The sequence below is a fragment of the Halictus rubicundus genome, unplaced genomic scaffold (assembly GCF_050948215.1).
Source record: "Halictus rubicundus isolate RS-2024b unplaced genomic scaffold, iyHalRubi1_principal scaffold0457, whole genome shotgun sequence".
Taxonomy (NCBI): domain Eukaryota; kingdom Metazoa; phylum Arthropoda; class Insecta; order Hymenoptera; family Halictidae; genus Halictus; species Halictus rubicundus.
Genome location: NW_027488998.1, coordinates 140,243 through 155,949, shown reverse-complemented (window position 1 = coordinate 155,949; position 15,707 = coordinate 140,243). Strand labels below are relative to the sequence as shown.

Here is a 15,707-nt window from a genome sequence, read left to right as displayed (position 1 = left end):
ATTATATCCGCTAACCTATCCTATCCTCTATCCTATCCTATCCTCTATCCTGTCCTATCCTCTATCCTATCCTCTATAATATCGTATCCTCTATCCTATCCTATCCTCTATCCTATAATATCATCTATCCTATGCTATTCTCTATCCTATCCCATCCTCTTCCCTATCCTATACTCTATCCTATCATATCCTCTATCCTATCCTATCCACTATCCTATAATACCCTCTATTCTATCCTTTCCTCTATCCTATCCTATCCTCTATCCTGTCCTCTATAATATCGTATCCTCTATCCTATCCTATCCTCTATCCTATCCTCTATAATATCGTATCCTCTATCCTTTCCTATCCTCTATCCTTTCCTATCCTCTATCCTATACTATCCTCTATCCTATCCTCTATAATATCGTATCCTCTATCCTATCATATCCTCTATCCTATCATATCCTCTATCCTATCCTATCCTTAATCCTATCCTATCCTCCATGGTATCCTATCCTCTATCCTATCCTCTATCCTATCGTATCCTGTATCCTATCCCATCATCTGCCCTACATTATACTCTATCCTATCATATCCTCTATCCTATCCTATCCTCTATCCTATCCTATCCTCTATCCTATCCTCTATCCTATCCTCTATCCTATCCTATCGTCAATCCTATCCTATCCTCCATGCTATCCTATCCTCTATCCTATCCTCTATCCTATCCTATCCTTAATCCTATCCTATCCTCCATGCTATCCTATCCTCTATCCTATCGTATCCTGTATCCTATCCCATCATCTGCTCTATATTATACTCTATCCTATCATATCCTCTATCCTATCATATCCTCTATCTTATCCTATCCTCTATCCTATCATATCCTCTATCCTATCCTATTCTTTATCCTATCCTATCCTCTATCGTATCCTGTCCTCTATCCTATCCAATCCTTTATCCTATCCTCTATCCTATCCTATCCTCTATCAATTCCTATCCTCTATCCTATGCTATCCTCTATCCTATCCTATCCTCTATCCTATCCTCTATCCTATCCTCTATCCTATCCTATCCTTAATCCTATCGTATCCTCCATGGTATCCTATCCTCTATCATATCCTCTATCCTATCGTATCCTGTATCCTATCCCATCATCTGCTCTATATTATACTCTATCCTATTATATCCGCTATCCTATCCTATCCTCTATCCTATCCTATTCTCTATCCTATCCGATCCTCTATCCTATCCTATTCTCTATCCTATCCTATCCTCTACATTATCATATCCTCTATCCTCTATCCTATCCTATCCTCTATAATATCGTATCCTCTATCCTATCCTATCCTCTATCCTATCCTATCCTCTATCCTGTCCTATCCTCTATCCTAACCTCTATAATATCGTATCCTCTATCCTATCCTATCCTCTATCCTATAATATCATCTATCCTATGCTATTCTCTACCCTATCCCATCCTCTGCCCTATCCTATACTCTATCCTATCATATCCTCTATCCTATCCTATCCTCTATCCTCCCATATCCTCTATCATATAATATCCTATATTCTATCCAATCCTCTATCCTATCCTCTATCCTATCCTCTATCCTATGCTATCCTCAATCGAATCCTTTCCTATCCTCTATCCTATACTATCCTCTATCCTATCCTCTATAATATCGTATCCTCTATCCTATCATATCCTCTATCCTATCATATCCTCTATCCTATCCTATCCTCTATCCTATCATATCGTCTATCCTATCCTATCCTTTATCCTATCCTATCCTCTATCGTATCCTGTCCTCTATCCTATCCAATCCTTTATCCTATCCTCTATCCTATCCTATCCTCTATCCTTTCCTATCCTCAATCCTATCCTATCCTCTCCTCTATCCTATCCTATCCTCAATCCTATCCTATCCTCTCCTCTATCCTATCCTATCCTCTTTCCTATCCTATTCTCTATCCTATCCTATCCTCTATCCTATCCTATCCTCTATCCTATCCTCTATCCTATCCAATCCGCTATCCTATCCTACATCCTATCCTATCCTCTATCCTATATTATCCTCTAGCCTATCCTATCCTCTATCCTACCCTATCCTCTATCGTATCCTATCCTGTATCCTATCCTATCCTCTATCCTATCCTATCCTCTATCCTATCCTATCCTCTATCCTATCCTATCCTCTATCCTATCCTCTATCCTATCCTCTATCCTATCCTCTATCCTATCCTATCCTCTATCCTATCCTATCCTCTATCCTATCCTATCCTCTATCCTATCCTATCCTCTATCCTATCCTATCCTCTATCCTATCCTATCCTCTATCCAATCCTATCCTCTATCGTCTCCTGTCCCCTATACTATCCAATCCCCTATCCTATCCTATATCGTCTCCTATCCTCTATCCTATCCTCTAGCCTATCCTCTTCTCTATACTGTCCTCTATCCTATCCTATCCTATATCATATCCTATCCTCTATCCTATCCAATCCTCTATCCTATCCGATCCTCTAACCTATCCTATCCTCTATCCGATCCAATCCCCTATCCTATCCTCTATAATATCGTATCCTCCATCATATTGTACCCTCTATCCAATAATACCATCTATCCTATCCTATTCACTATCTTATCCTATTCTCTATCCTATCCTATCCTCTATCCTATCCTATTCTCTAACCTATCCTATCCTCTATCCTATCCTATCCTCTATCCTATCCCATCCTCTATCCTATCCCATCCTCTATCCTATCCTATCCTATATCCTATAATATCCTCAATCCTATCCTATCCTCTATCCTATCCTATCCTCTATCCTATTCTATGCTCTATCCTATCGTATTCTCTATCCTATCCCATCCTCTATCCTATCCTGCCATCTATCCTATCCTATCCTGTATCCTATAATATCCTCTATCCTATCCTATCCTCCACCCTATCCAATCCCCTATCTTATCCTCTATCCTATCCTATTCTCTATCCTGTCCCATCCTCTATCCTATCATACCCTCTATCCTATAATATCCTCTATCCTATCCTATCCTCTATCCTATCCTATCGTCTATCCTATTATATCCTCTATCCTATCCAATCCTCTATCCTATCCTCTATCCTATCCTCTATCCTATCCTATCCTCAATCCTATCCTCTATCCTATCCTATCCTCTATCCTATTCTCTATCCTATCCTATACTGTATGTTGAGGCGTGACCCTCAACGGTAATCCCTCGCAGGCCTACGGCAACCGTGCGAACAAAGACGGACCCTTGCCATAACTCGGCGGCTTCTGGGGCCCACGCGAGCCGACCCGCGTACCCTTCGAAAATTGTCGCATCCTCGGATGTTAGAGGAATATGGCCTTTTACAGCTTGGGGCCCTCTAATAACGTTTACGACGTGTCCGAGGCCCCAGTCCCGCGTTCGAACGACGGTATGGTCAGCAAGGCCAACGCGACAATACATGCAAGCCGAAACAGATGCGGGCCAATTGGGCCTGCTCTCGCGTAGTCTCGAAGTCCCGTTAACTACGAATTCGAATTTCCCACCGGGGCTTGGAGAGGGGGGTCTCACCTCCACGACAAGAGGCGGTCCCAAAAAATATCTCTCCAAGTCCCATCAGCCAATGGCACGAGACTTTTGCATCCCCCGCAAGTTTTCCCCGTCAACGGGGGTGGAATGAGTGGACTTCGAGGCAGCGCACAAACTGACCAGGCAGAACCATCTCAACCGTGAAAACGCGAACAACCATATTTCGACCACGATATTCTCAAGAGCTTTTTTAATCACTGTCTAGTTAGTTGTTAATTTCTGTGTTGCTCTCTATTAATAAATTACATTTTACCGAACAACGGCATCTAATTATTTCGACGAGGTCAACTTTCGTTTAAGTTCGAAATTGACCAGTTGAGCATCGACCAACCCGTGACGATCTCAACATAAAATTTGGTCCTTCGAGCCGGATACCAGTGACATTGGGACAAGCATCATCCTCTGATTCACTGTGCCAATCATCGGAGAGCAACAACAATCAACTATAGTGACAATCTACCGTCGGATCGAAGCGGCAAGGCCTATCTAAGGATCATCGACTCGGGAAATCTACGATCTGCCTGGAACCAATCCATCGCAGAGATTTCCACATCGCAGCCAACAACGTGGAGAATCATCGAGGGCGTCCACGGATTCCAACCGTAAGGACGTCAAGCGTCGAAGCGTCGTCATCAAGGAGTCTACAGCTGTACGGAACAAGTACACCGCAGGGAACTCCAACATCGAGACGACGTCATCATCGTAATTGTGAGTCAAAGCATAAATCATACTCGCCAATTTCGTAATTTCGTCGTAGTTCACGTAGTCGTACAATAAAGTCTGTTACGATGGCTTCTCAAGACAAGGCGCAACCCAGCGAACGCGATCTGATTCGAAAACGCGCTACTATAAAAACCAAATTAACATTGTTCAAAGGTTTTATTTCGCCGCTTACATCTTCGGAACAAATCCCTATCGCGAATATAAAAATACGCATAGCGCAAATCGAACGCGAATTTCAAAAATTTCAATTAATCCAAGAAGCGTTAGAATTAAGTGCGGAGGATAATCAGTTTGAATCACGGCTCAACGAAAGAGCCGAATTCGAAGCGCAATATTTCGAAACATTAGCTATGGCAAGGCAACTCGAGGGCGAACATGATAGGGCACAAGCTCAGGCAGACCGTCTTGCGATAAATGCACAATTGTCTCATTCTCAACAATTCTCGGGTTTGGGCGCCGGAAATTCGAACGCAGACTCTCCGTTAACGGTTCATTCGGAAACTCACACGCAGGTTAAATTACCGACCATGCAATTGCCGGAATTCAGTGGTTCTTGTGACGGATGGCCAAGTTTTTCGGACGCATTCAGGGCAGCAGTTCACGACGATGTCAAGTTGCGCGGCGTGCAGAAATTAGTTTATCTAAAATCATGCGTAAAGGGGCAAGCCGCCGGACTCATCGAATCATTAGAAACTACCGAGGCGAATTACTCGGTAGCTTGGGATATTCTCGAAAAAACGTATAACGATCCAAGGATTATTATTAACAATAGGATTCAGGCATTTTTCGAACTACAAGCATGTACGCGAAACGTGAATAAGTCGTTGACGGACTTAACGCATTTAGTAACCAAGCATTACAACGCATTGAAGGCTCTCAAAAAACCTTTTCTTGAATCGTTCCCGATTTACGCAATCACAAGCAAACTAGACGATCAAACGCGATTAAAATGGAGAGAACATACTCAGGATACCGAAATCCCGAGCATGGACGATCTTTTGCAATTTTTACATAGTCGTTGCAAAATATTAGAACCGGCAAAGAACGAGCCAATTAAGGCAACCAGTCAATCTTTTACGAACCCGAACATTCGAATCCGGAAACTATCTAATTCGAACGTGCACGCCTTAACACTTTCCGTGCAAAAGGGGCGCTGCGCATTGTGCAAGGGCAATCACTACATCCAATATTGCCAGAAATTCCTAAGCACAACCGTCGAAAGACGCATCGAAATCGTGCAGAAGGCAGGCTTGTGCATAAACTGTCTCCGACCGAATCGCGATGTTACAAAGTGCACCTTTGGCACATGTAAACAATGCAACGAAAAACATAATACATTGCTGCACAAGGAGCCATCGGCTAGACTTGCAACGGTCGTATCATTAAAATCGATCTTAGGCATCGAAACGTTTATTTCCACCGCGGTTGTGTATATTCCGGACAAGGCAGGTCGTCTTATTTCATGTAGAGTCATCCTAGATTCAGCATCGCAGTCAAATCTCATGACTGAACGCTTCGCAAAAAGGTTAGGCCTTTCGTTAAAGGGAACTAACATTCCAATTATAGGGGTCAACAAGGGTGTATCCAACACCATGCACTATTCGCGTGCCACTATTCAATCGCGAATTAACAAATTCACCGCAGACGCCACATTTTTCATTCTCCCCAGCATCACCGCTACGTTACCATCTAAACAAATTTCAAAGACGCAACTTCAGATTCCGTCTAATTTGCCACTGGCAGATCCTAATATCAACGTTCCCTCCGAGATAGATGCTTTGCTCGGCGTAGATTTGTTCTACGAAGTTCAGTGCGTTGGGAAAATAAATCTTGCGAATAGTTCGCTAATCCTAAGCAAAACTAAATTTGGTTGGGTTTTAGCAGGGACGGTACCGGGCGAAAATTCTAATCAGGCAACTCATTGCCATGTAACCCGTATTTCTTTGAATGATAACATATCAAGGTTTTGGGAATTGGAAGAAATACCGCAAAGGCCTGTTCTATCAATTGACGAGCGCACATGTGAGAAACATTACGTGGAACATATCACGCGCGACTCCGTGACCGGGAAATACACTGTAAAACTCCCATTCAAATCTTTCCCACCGAATTTAGGAGATTCATATAAGGCCGCGCTTCGCAGATTTCACGCGCTAGAAACAAAACTTGCAAGGGAACCCGCACTAAGGGAAGAATATGTCAATTTTTTAAGGGAATATCAAAAATTAGGTCATATGACGAAACTCGAATCCGCTAGTACGACTGAAGGATACTATCTACCACACCACGCAATAGTCAAGACAGACAGTCTGACTACTAAGGTACGCGTAGTATTTGATGCATCAGCGAAAACTACATCAGGTCAATCACTAAACGACAATATTTTGACAGGCCCTACCATTCAAGAAGAGCTTTACGCACTCTTAATTAAATTTCGAACCTACACATACGTTATAACGGCTGACATAGAAAAGATGTATCGGCAGATCGAAGTCAGTTCCGATCACCGGATATACCAAAAGATTTTATGGCGCGAAACTCCAGACAATCCCATAGAGACGTACGCGCTAAATACTTTGACGTACGGTACATCTGCAGCCCCCTTTTTGGCAATTCGCACGTTATTCCAACTAGCCGCCGACGAAGGCGAAAATTTTCCACGAGCCGCACGAGTATTACGCGAGGACTTTTATGTCGACGACATGCTAACCGGCGCGGATACTTTCGAAGAGGCGGTCGCCACTATAAACGAAATTCAATTGCTCTGCGCAAAGGGGGGGTTTAAACTTCGTAAGTGGGCGACAAATAAAGAAGGATTAATTCACGCGTTAACCGACAAGGCAGAATCTGTACATCTTAAATTAGATTTAGACACAACCATCAAGACACTCGGAGTTTATTGGAATGCGCGTACAGATGCAATTTCATATATGGTCAAGGAGTCCGCATTAACAAATATGGTCACTAAGCGTACTATCCTTTCTAAAATCGCGACATTATTCGATCCTCTCGGACTCTTGGGACCGGTTATTGTGCGCGCAAAATTAATCATGCAAACCTTGTGGAAACTACAACTTGATTGGGATGAATCTTTACCAACGGATCTTCATACCGAGTGGGTTACCTTTTGGGAAGAATTACATGAACTCCAAAATCTTCAAATACGTAGGCATGTTATGCAAGCGGATTGCACCGAGATTCAACTCCACGGGTTTTGTGACGCGAGTGAGCGCGCCTACGGCGCTTGTCTGTACCTGCGGTCCAGCAATAAACATGGGTTAATAATTACGCAATTAATAGCTTCCAAATCAAGAGTAGCTCCGTTAAAAACCGTAACCCTTCCGAGATTAGAATTATGTGCCGCGCAACTCCTCGCACATTTATTCGCCTCCACGAAACAAGCGTTACGACATGTCAATCTTAACAAAGTGTTCTTCTGGTCAGATTCCACCGTAGCTTTGCACTGGATCAAATCAGCCCCTCACACATTAAAAACCTTCATATCTCATCGCGTAACGGAGATTCAGGAAATAACGGATATTAGTCACTGGCGTCACATTGCTTCCGCCGAAAATCCGGCAGATTTCATATCTCGCGGCATGCGCTCAGTCGATTTCATTCATTGCAATCTCTGGCATCGCGGGCCATCCTGGTTAGCTCTTGAAGAAGAGCAATGGCCTATTTCTCCGCTTCAACCAATCGACGTACCAGAGTTGCGTCCAATCACAACACTAACAACTCAACTACCTGAACCCGATTTTTTAATCAGGTTCTCTTCGTTTCAGCGGCTTAAACGCGTGGTCGCGTACATGCTTCGATTCGTCCAAAACAGTTTGAAAAAGAGTCCATCATCTGGACCTTTGTCAACACGGGAATTAAATAATGCAGAACTGCGAATCGTGACACTTGTTCAACAACAAGCATACAAATCCGAACTTCGCGAAATTAAGGCATCAAGTCGAATTTCTAATTTGTCATCGTTAACTCCGATTCTAGACGACGATGGCATCTTGCGAGTGGGCGGTCGTTTGAAAAACGCGGCTCTACCCTTCCGAGAAAAACATCCAATACTATTACCTAAATCTCATTTAGTAACTAGGTTAATTATTCACGAAGCACATCTGAAAAATCTGCACGCCGGTGTACAAGCCACATTAAATGCAATCCGCCAATACTATTGGATTCCACAAGTAAAGGGAGTAATACGAAAAATAATACATAACTGTATTATTTGTCGTCGGGCTAAGCCGGTGTCAATAAATTATCCGATGGGAAATTTACCGGCAAGTAGAGTCACATATTCACGACCGTTTTTACGATGCGGAATTGATTTTTGCGGACCATTCCTTATTAAGGAGAAAATTCATCGAAACCCCGGAAAAATCAAGGGTCTACCTAGCCGTCTTTACATGCTTCGTCACTCGAGCCGTACACTTAGAAATTGTATCTGATTTAACGACAGAAGCGTTTTTAGCGGCATTGCGTCGATTCTTTTCGAGACGAGGAAGGGCTAGCGACATTTATTCCGACAATGCGACTAATTTCGTCGGCGCTAATAAGGAAATACGAGAACTGTACAGCTTCTTGAGCGACAAAACAAATAATCAGGCAATCGTTGAATCGCTCGCGAATCAGTCAATAACGTGGCATTTCATACCACCGAAGTCGCCACATTTTGGTGGCATCTGGGAAGCTGCGGTAAAATCCCTAAAGCATCACCTCGTGCGCGTAATGGGGGAGGCACTATTGTCATTCGAAGGCCTCCTGACCTTAACAGCGCAGATTGAAGCGGTCTTAAATTCGCGTCCGCTAACACCTATCTCGAGCGATCCGAACGACCTGACGGCGATAACGCCAGGTCATTTTTTAATTGGCGAGTCCCTGATAAATATGCCTGACCATGATTACGCGCAGGTGCCCGACGGACGACTCTCGTCGTGGCAACATATCCAAAAGATTAAAGCACACTTCTGGAAGCGTTGGAAGACTGAATATTTACAGGAGCTGACCGTTCGTAGGAAATGGCATTCTGGCGGGACATTCCATCTGCCGATCGGATCCATGGTCATACTGCAGGAGGACAACACCCCACCGATGAAATGGCCATTGGGTCGAGTTACCGCAATTCATCCTGGCGAAGACGGTATCATTCGCGTGGTCACTGTAAAAACCTCTCGCGGCGAATACAAGCGATCAGTAAAGCGTCTTTCTCCGTTACCAGTCGACATGTAATTATACAAGCACCCCTATATCCTAGCATAGCTTAAACTTAGTACCTAATATTATATTCATCGTATTAGCTTAGCGGTTCTTTTACTTTATCGATAAGTGCATCCAGCCGATGCTTACTTTAGTTACAAATATAAGTAAGTCCGAGTTCTAATCAACATTGAACAGTCCGTTCAAGGGGGGCGATATGTTGAGGCGTGACCCTCAACGGTAATCCCTCGCAGGCCTACGGCAACCGTGCGAACAAAGACGGACCCTTGCCATAACTCGGCGGCTTCTGGGGCCCACGCGAGCCGACCCGCGTACCCTTCGAAAATTGTCGCATCCTCGGATGTTAGAGGAATATGGCCTTTTCCAGCTTGGGGCCCTCTAATAACGTTTACGACGTGTCCGAGGCCCCAGTCCCGCGTTCGAACGACGGTATGGTCAGCAAGGCCAACGCGACAATACATGCAAGCCGAAACAGATGCGGGCCAATTGGGCCTGCTCTCGCGTAGTCTCGAAGTCCCGTTAACTACGAATTCGAATTTCCCACCGGGGCTTGGAGAGGGGGGTCCCACCTCCACGACAAGAGGCGGTCCCAAAAAATATCTCTCCAAGTCCCATCAGCCAATGGCACGAGACTTTTGCATCCCCCGCAAGTTTTCCCCGTCAACGGGGATGGAATGAGTGGACTTCGAGGCAGCGCACAAACTGACCAGGCAGAACCATCTCAACCGTGAAAACGCGAACAACCATATTTCGACCACGATATTCTCAAGAGCTTTTTTAATCACTGCCTAGTTAGTTGTTAATTTCTGTGTTGCTCTCTATTAATAAATTACATTTTACCGAACAATGGCATCTAATTATTTCGACGAGGTCAACTTTCGTTTAAGTTCGAAATTGACCAGTTGAGCATCGACCAACCCGTGACGATCTCAACACTGTATCCTACCCAATCCCCTATCCTATCCTCTATCTTATCCTATCCTCAATCCTATCCTATCCTCTATCCTATCCTATCCTCTATCCTATCCTATATACTATTATATAATATCCTCTTTCCTATCCTCTATCCTATCCTTTATCGTATCCTATCCTCAATCCTACCCTATCCCCTATCCTACCCTATCCTCTAACCTATCCTATCCTCTATCCTATCCTATCCTCTATCCTCTATCCTATCCTATCCTCTATCCGATCCTCTATCCTATCCTATCCTCTATCCTATCCTATCCTCTATCCCATCCTATCCTCTATCCTATCCTATCCTCTATCCTATCCTATCCTCTATCCTATCCTATCCTCTATCCTATCCTATCCTCTATCCTATCCTATCCTCTATCCTATCCTATCCTCTATCCTATCCTATCCTCTATCCTACCCTATCCTCTATCCTATCCTATCCCTTATCCTATCCTCTATCCTATCCTATCCCTTATCCTATCCTCTTTTCCTATCCTCTATCCTATCCTCTATCCTATCATCCATCCTATCCTATCCACTTTCCTATCCTCTCCTCTATCCTATCCTGTCCTCCATCCTGCCATATAGCCCATAATATCGTATCCTCTATCCTATCCTATCCTCTTTGCTATCCTCTATCCTATCCTATCCTCTATCCGATCTTCTATCCTATCCTATCCTCTATCCTATGCTCTATCCTATCCTCTATCCTATCCTATCCTCTATCCGATCCTCTATCCTATCCTATCCTCTATCCTATCCTCTATCCTATCCTCTATCCTATCCTATCCTCTATCCTATCCTCTATCCTATCCTATCCTCTATCCTATCCAATCCCCTATCCTATCCTCTATCGTCTCCCATCCTCTATCCTATCCTCTAGCCTATCCTATTCTCTATCCTATCCTCTATCCTATCCTATCCTCTATCCTATCCTATCCTCTATCCTATCCTATCCTCTATCCTATCCAATCCCCTATCCTATGCTCTATCCGATCCTATACTCTATAATATCGTATCCTCTATCATATTCTATCCTCTATACAATATTAACATCTATCCTATCCTATTCACTATCCTATCGTATCCTCTTTCCTATCCTATAATCTATCCTATCCTATCCTCTATTATATCCTATCCTCTATCCTATCCTATCCTCTATCGTATCCTCTATCCTATCCAATCCCCTATCCTATCCTCTATCCGATCCTATCCTCTATCCTATCCAATCCCCTATCCTATCCTCTATCCTATACTATCCTCTATCCTATCCTATTCTCCATTCTATCCTCTATCCTATCCTATCCTCTATCCTATCCTATCCTCTATCCTATCCTATCCTCTATACGATCCTCTATCCTATCCTATCCTCTATCCTATCCTCTATCCTATCCGCTATCCTATCCTATCCTCTATCCTATCCTCTATCCTATCCTATCCTCTATCTTATCGTGTCCTCTGTACTATCTTATCCTCTATTCTATCCCATCCTCTATCCTATCCTATCGTCTATCCTAATATATCCTCTATCCTATCCAATCCTCTATCCTATCCTCTATCCTATCCTCTATCCTATCCTATCCTCAATCCTACCCTATCCCGTACCCTATCCTATCCTCTATGCTATCCTGCCCTCTATCCTATCCTCTATCCTATCCTATACTGTATCCTACCCAAACCCCTATCCTATCCTCTATCCTATCCTATTCTCAATCCTATCCTATCCTCTGTCCTATACTGTCTTCTATCCTATCCTATCCTCTATCCTATCCTATCTTCTATTATATAATATCCTCTATTCTATCCAATCCTCTATCCTATTCTATCCTCTATCCTATCGTATTCTCTATCCTATCCCATCCTCTATCCTATCCTGCCATCTATCCTATCCTATCCTGTATCCTATAATATCCTCTATCCTATCCTATCCTCCACCCTATCCAATCCCCTATCTTATCCTCTATCCTATCCTATTCTCTATCCTGTCCCATCCTCTATCCTATCATACCCTCTATCCTATAATATCCTCTATCCTATCCTATCCTCTATCCTATCCTATCGTCTATCCTATTATATCCTCTATCCTATCCAATCCTCTATCCTATCCTCTATCCTATCCTCTATCCTATCCTATCCTCAATCCTATCCTATCCCGTATCCTATCCTATCCTCTATCCTATCCTATCCTCTATCCTATTCTCTATCCTATCCTATACTGTATCCTACCCAATCCCCTATCCTATCCTCTATCTTATCCTATCCTCAATCCTATCCTATCCTCTATCCTATCCTCTCCTCTATCCTATCCTATATACTATTATATAATATCCTCTTTCCTATCCTCTATCCTATCCTCTATCCTATCCTATCCTCAATCCTACCCTATCCCCTATCCTACCCTATCCTCTAACCTATCCTATCCTCTATCCTATCCTATCCTCTATCCTCTATCCTATCCTATCCTCTATCCGATCCTCTATCCTATCCTATCCTCTATCCTATCCTATCCTCTATCCCATCCTATCCTCTATCCTATCCTATCCTCTATCCTATCCTATCCTCTATCCTATCCTATCCTCTATCCTATCCTATCCTCTATCCTATCCTATCCTCTATCCTATCCTCTATCCTATCCTATCCTCTACCCTATCCTATCCTCTATCCTACCCTATCCTCTATCCTATCCTATCCCTTATCCTATCCTCTATCCTATCCTATCCCTTATCCTATCCTCTTTTCCTATCCTCTATCCTATCCTCTATCCTATCATCCATCCTATCCTATCCACTTTCCTATCCTCTCCTCTATCCTATCCTGTCCTCCATCCTGCCATATAGCCCATAATATCGTATCCTCTATCCTATCATATCCTCTTTGCTATCCTCTATCCTATCCTATCCTCTATCCGATCTTCTATCCTATCCTATCCTCTATCCTATGCTCTATCCTATCCTCTATCCTATCCTATCCTCTATCCTATTATATCCTCTATCCTATCCAATCCTCTATCCTATCCTCTATCCTATCCTCTATCCTATCCTATCCTCAATCCTATCCTATCCCGTATCCTATCCTATCCTCTATCCTATCCTATCCTCTATCCTATTCTCTATCCTATCCTATACTGTATCCTACCCAATCCCCTATCCTATCCTCTATCTTATCCTATCCTCAATCCTATCCTATCCTCTATCCTATCCTATCCTCTATCCTATCCTATATACTATTATATAATATCCTCTTTCCTATCCTCTATCCTATCCTCAATCCTACCCTATCCCCTATCCTACCCTCTCCTCTAACCTATCCTATCCTCTATCCTATCCTATCCTCTATCCTCTATCCTATCCTATCCTCTATCCGATCCTCTATCCTATCCTATCCTCTATCCTATCCTATCCTCTATCCCATCCTATCCTCTATCCTATCCTATCCTCTATCCTCTATCCTATCCCTTATCCTATCCTCTATCCTATCCTATCCCTTATCCTATCCTCTTTTCCTATCCTCTATCCTATCCTCTATCCTATCATCCATCCTATCCTATCCACTTTCCTATCCTCTCCTCTATCCTATCCTGTCCTCCATCCTGCCATATAGCCCATAATATCGTATCCCCTATCCTATCCTATCCTCTTTGCTATCCTCTATCCTATCCTATCCTCTATCCGATCTTCTATCCTATCCTATCCTCTATCCTATGCTCTATCCTATCCTCTATCCTATCCTATCCTCTATCCGATCCTCTATCCTATCCTATCCTCTATCCTATCCTATCCTCTATCCTATCCTCTATCCTATCCTCTATCCTATCCTATCCTCTATCCTATCCTCTATCCTATCCTATCCTCTATCCTATCCTATCCTTTACCCTATCCTATCCTGTATTCTATCCTATCCTCTATCCTATCCTGTCCTCTATCCTATCCTCTATCCTATCCTATATACTATTATATAATATCCTCTTTCCTATCCTCTATCCTATCCTCTATCCTATCCTATCCTCAATCCTACCCTATCCCCTATCCTACCCTATCCTCTAACCTATCCTATCCTCTATCCTATCCTATCCTCTATCCTCTATCCTATCCTATCCTCTATCCGATCCTCTATCCTATCCTATCCTCTATCCTATCCTATCCTCTATCCCATCCTATCCTCTATCCTATCCTATCCTCTATCCTATCCTACCGTCTGTCCTATCCTTTCATCTATCCTATCCTATCCTCAATCCTATCCTATACTCTATCCTATACTATCCTCTGTCCTATCCTATTTTCTATCCTTTCCTATCCTCCATCCTATCCTGTCCTCTATCCTATCCTATCCTCTATGCTATCCTCTATCCTATCCTATCCTCTATCCTATCCTATCCTATCCTATCCTTTATCCTATCGTATCCTCTATCCTATCCTACCGTCTGTCCTATCCTTTCCTCTATCCTATCCTATACTCTATCCTATACTATCCTCTGTCCTATCCTATTTTCTATCCTATCCTATCCTCCATCCTATCCTGTCCTCAATCCTATCCTATCCTCTATCCTATCCTATCTTCTATTATATAATATACTCTATCCTATTCAATCCTCTATCGTATCCTCTATCCTATCCTATCCTCTATCCTATCCCATCCTCTATCCTATCCTACCCTCTGTCCTATCCTTTCCTCTATCCTATCCTATCCTCAATCCTATCCTATACTCTATCCTATACTATCCTCTGTCCTATCCTATTTTCTATCCTATCCTATCCTCCATCCTATCCTGTCCTATATCCTATCCTATCCTCTATCCTATCCTATCCTCTATCCTATCCTATCCTCTATCCTCTATCCTATCCTATCCTCTATCCGATCCTCTATCCTATCCTATCCTCTATCCTATCCTATCCTCTATCCCATCCTATCCTCTATCCTATCCTATCCTCTATCCTATCCTATCCTCTATCCTATCCTATCCTCTATCCTATCCTATCCTCTATCCTATCCTATCCTCTATCCTATCCTCTATCCTATCCTATCCTCTATCCTATCCTATCCTCTATCCTACCCTATCCTCTATCCTATCCTATCCCTTATCCTATCCTCTATCCTATCCTATCCCTTATCCTATCCTCTATCCTATCCTCTATCCTATCCTCTATCCTATCATCCATCCTATCCTATCCACTTTCCTATCCTCTCCTCTATCCTATCCTGTCCTCCATCCTGCCATATAGCCC

At 43.0% G+C, this 15,707-nt stretch overlaps 1 protein-coding gene across 1 annotated transcript in view; it reads left to right on the top strand.

Annotated features, from left to right (window-relative positions):
* Window positions 1-4,126: 4,126 nt before the first annotated feature.
* Window positions 4,127-15,707, top strand: part of LOC143364318 (uncharacterized) — a gene marked incomplete at its 5' end in the record, with an annotated part of 147,767 nt that continues 136,186 nt past the window's right edge. The window contains 3 exons of the mRNA XM_076804731.1: window positions 4,127-4,287; window positions 4,352-8,736; window positions 8,783-9,536. Of these exons, the coding sequence (XP_076660846.1) occupies window positions 4,127-4,287; window positions 4,352-8,736; window positions 8,783-9,536 (5,300 nt within the window). The remainder of the gene's footprint in view (window positions 4,288-4,351; window positions 8,737-8,782; window positions 9,537-15,707) is intronic.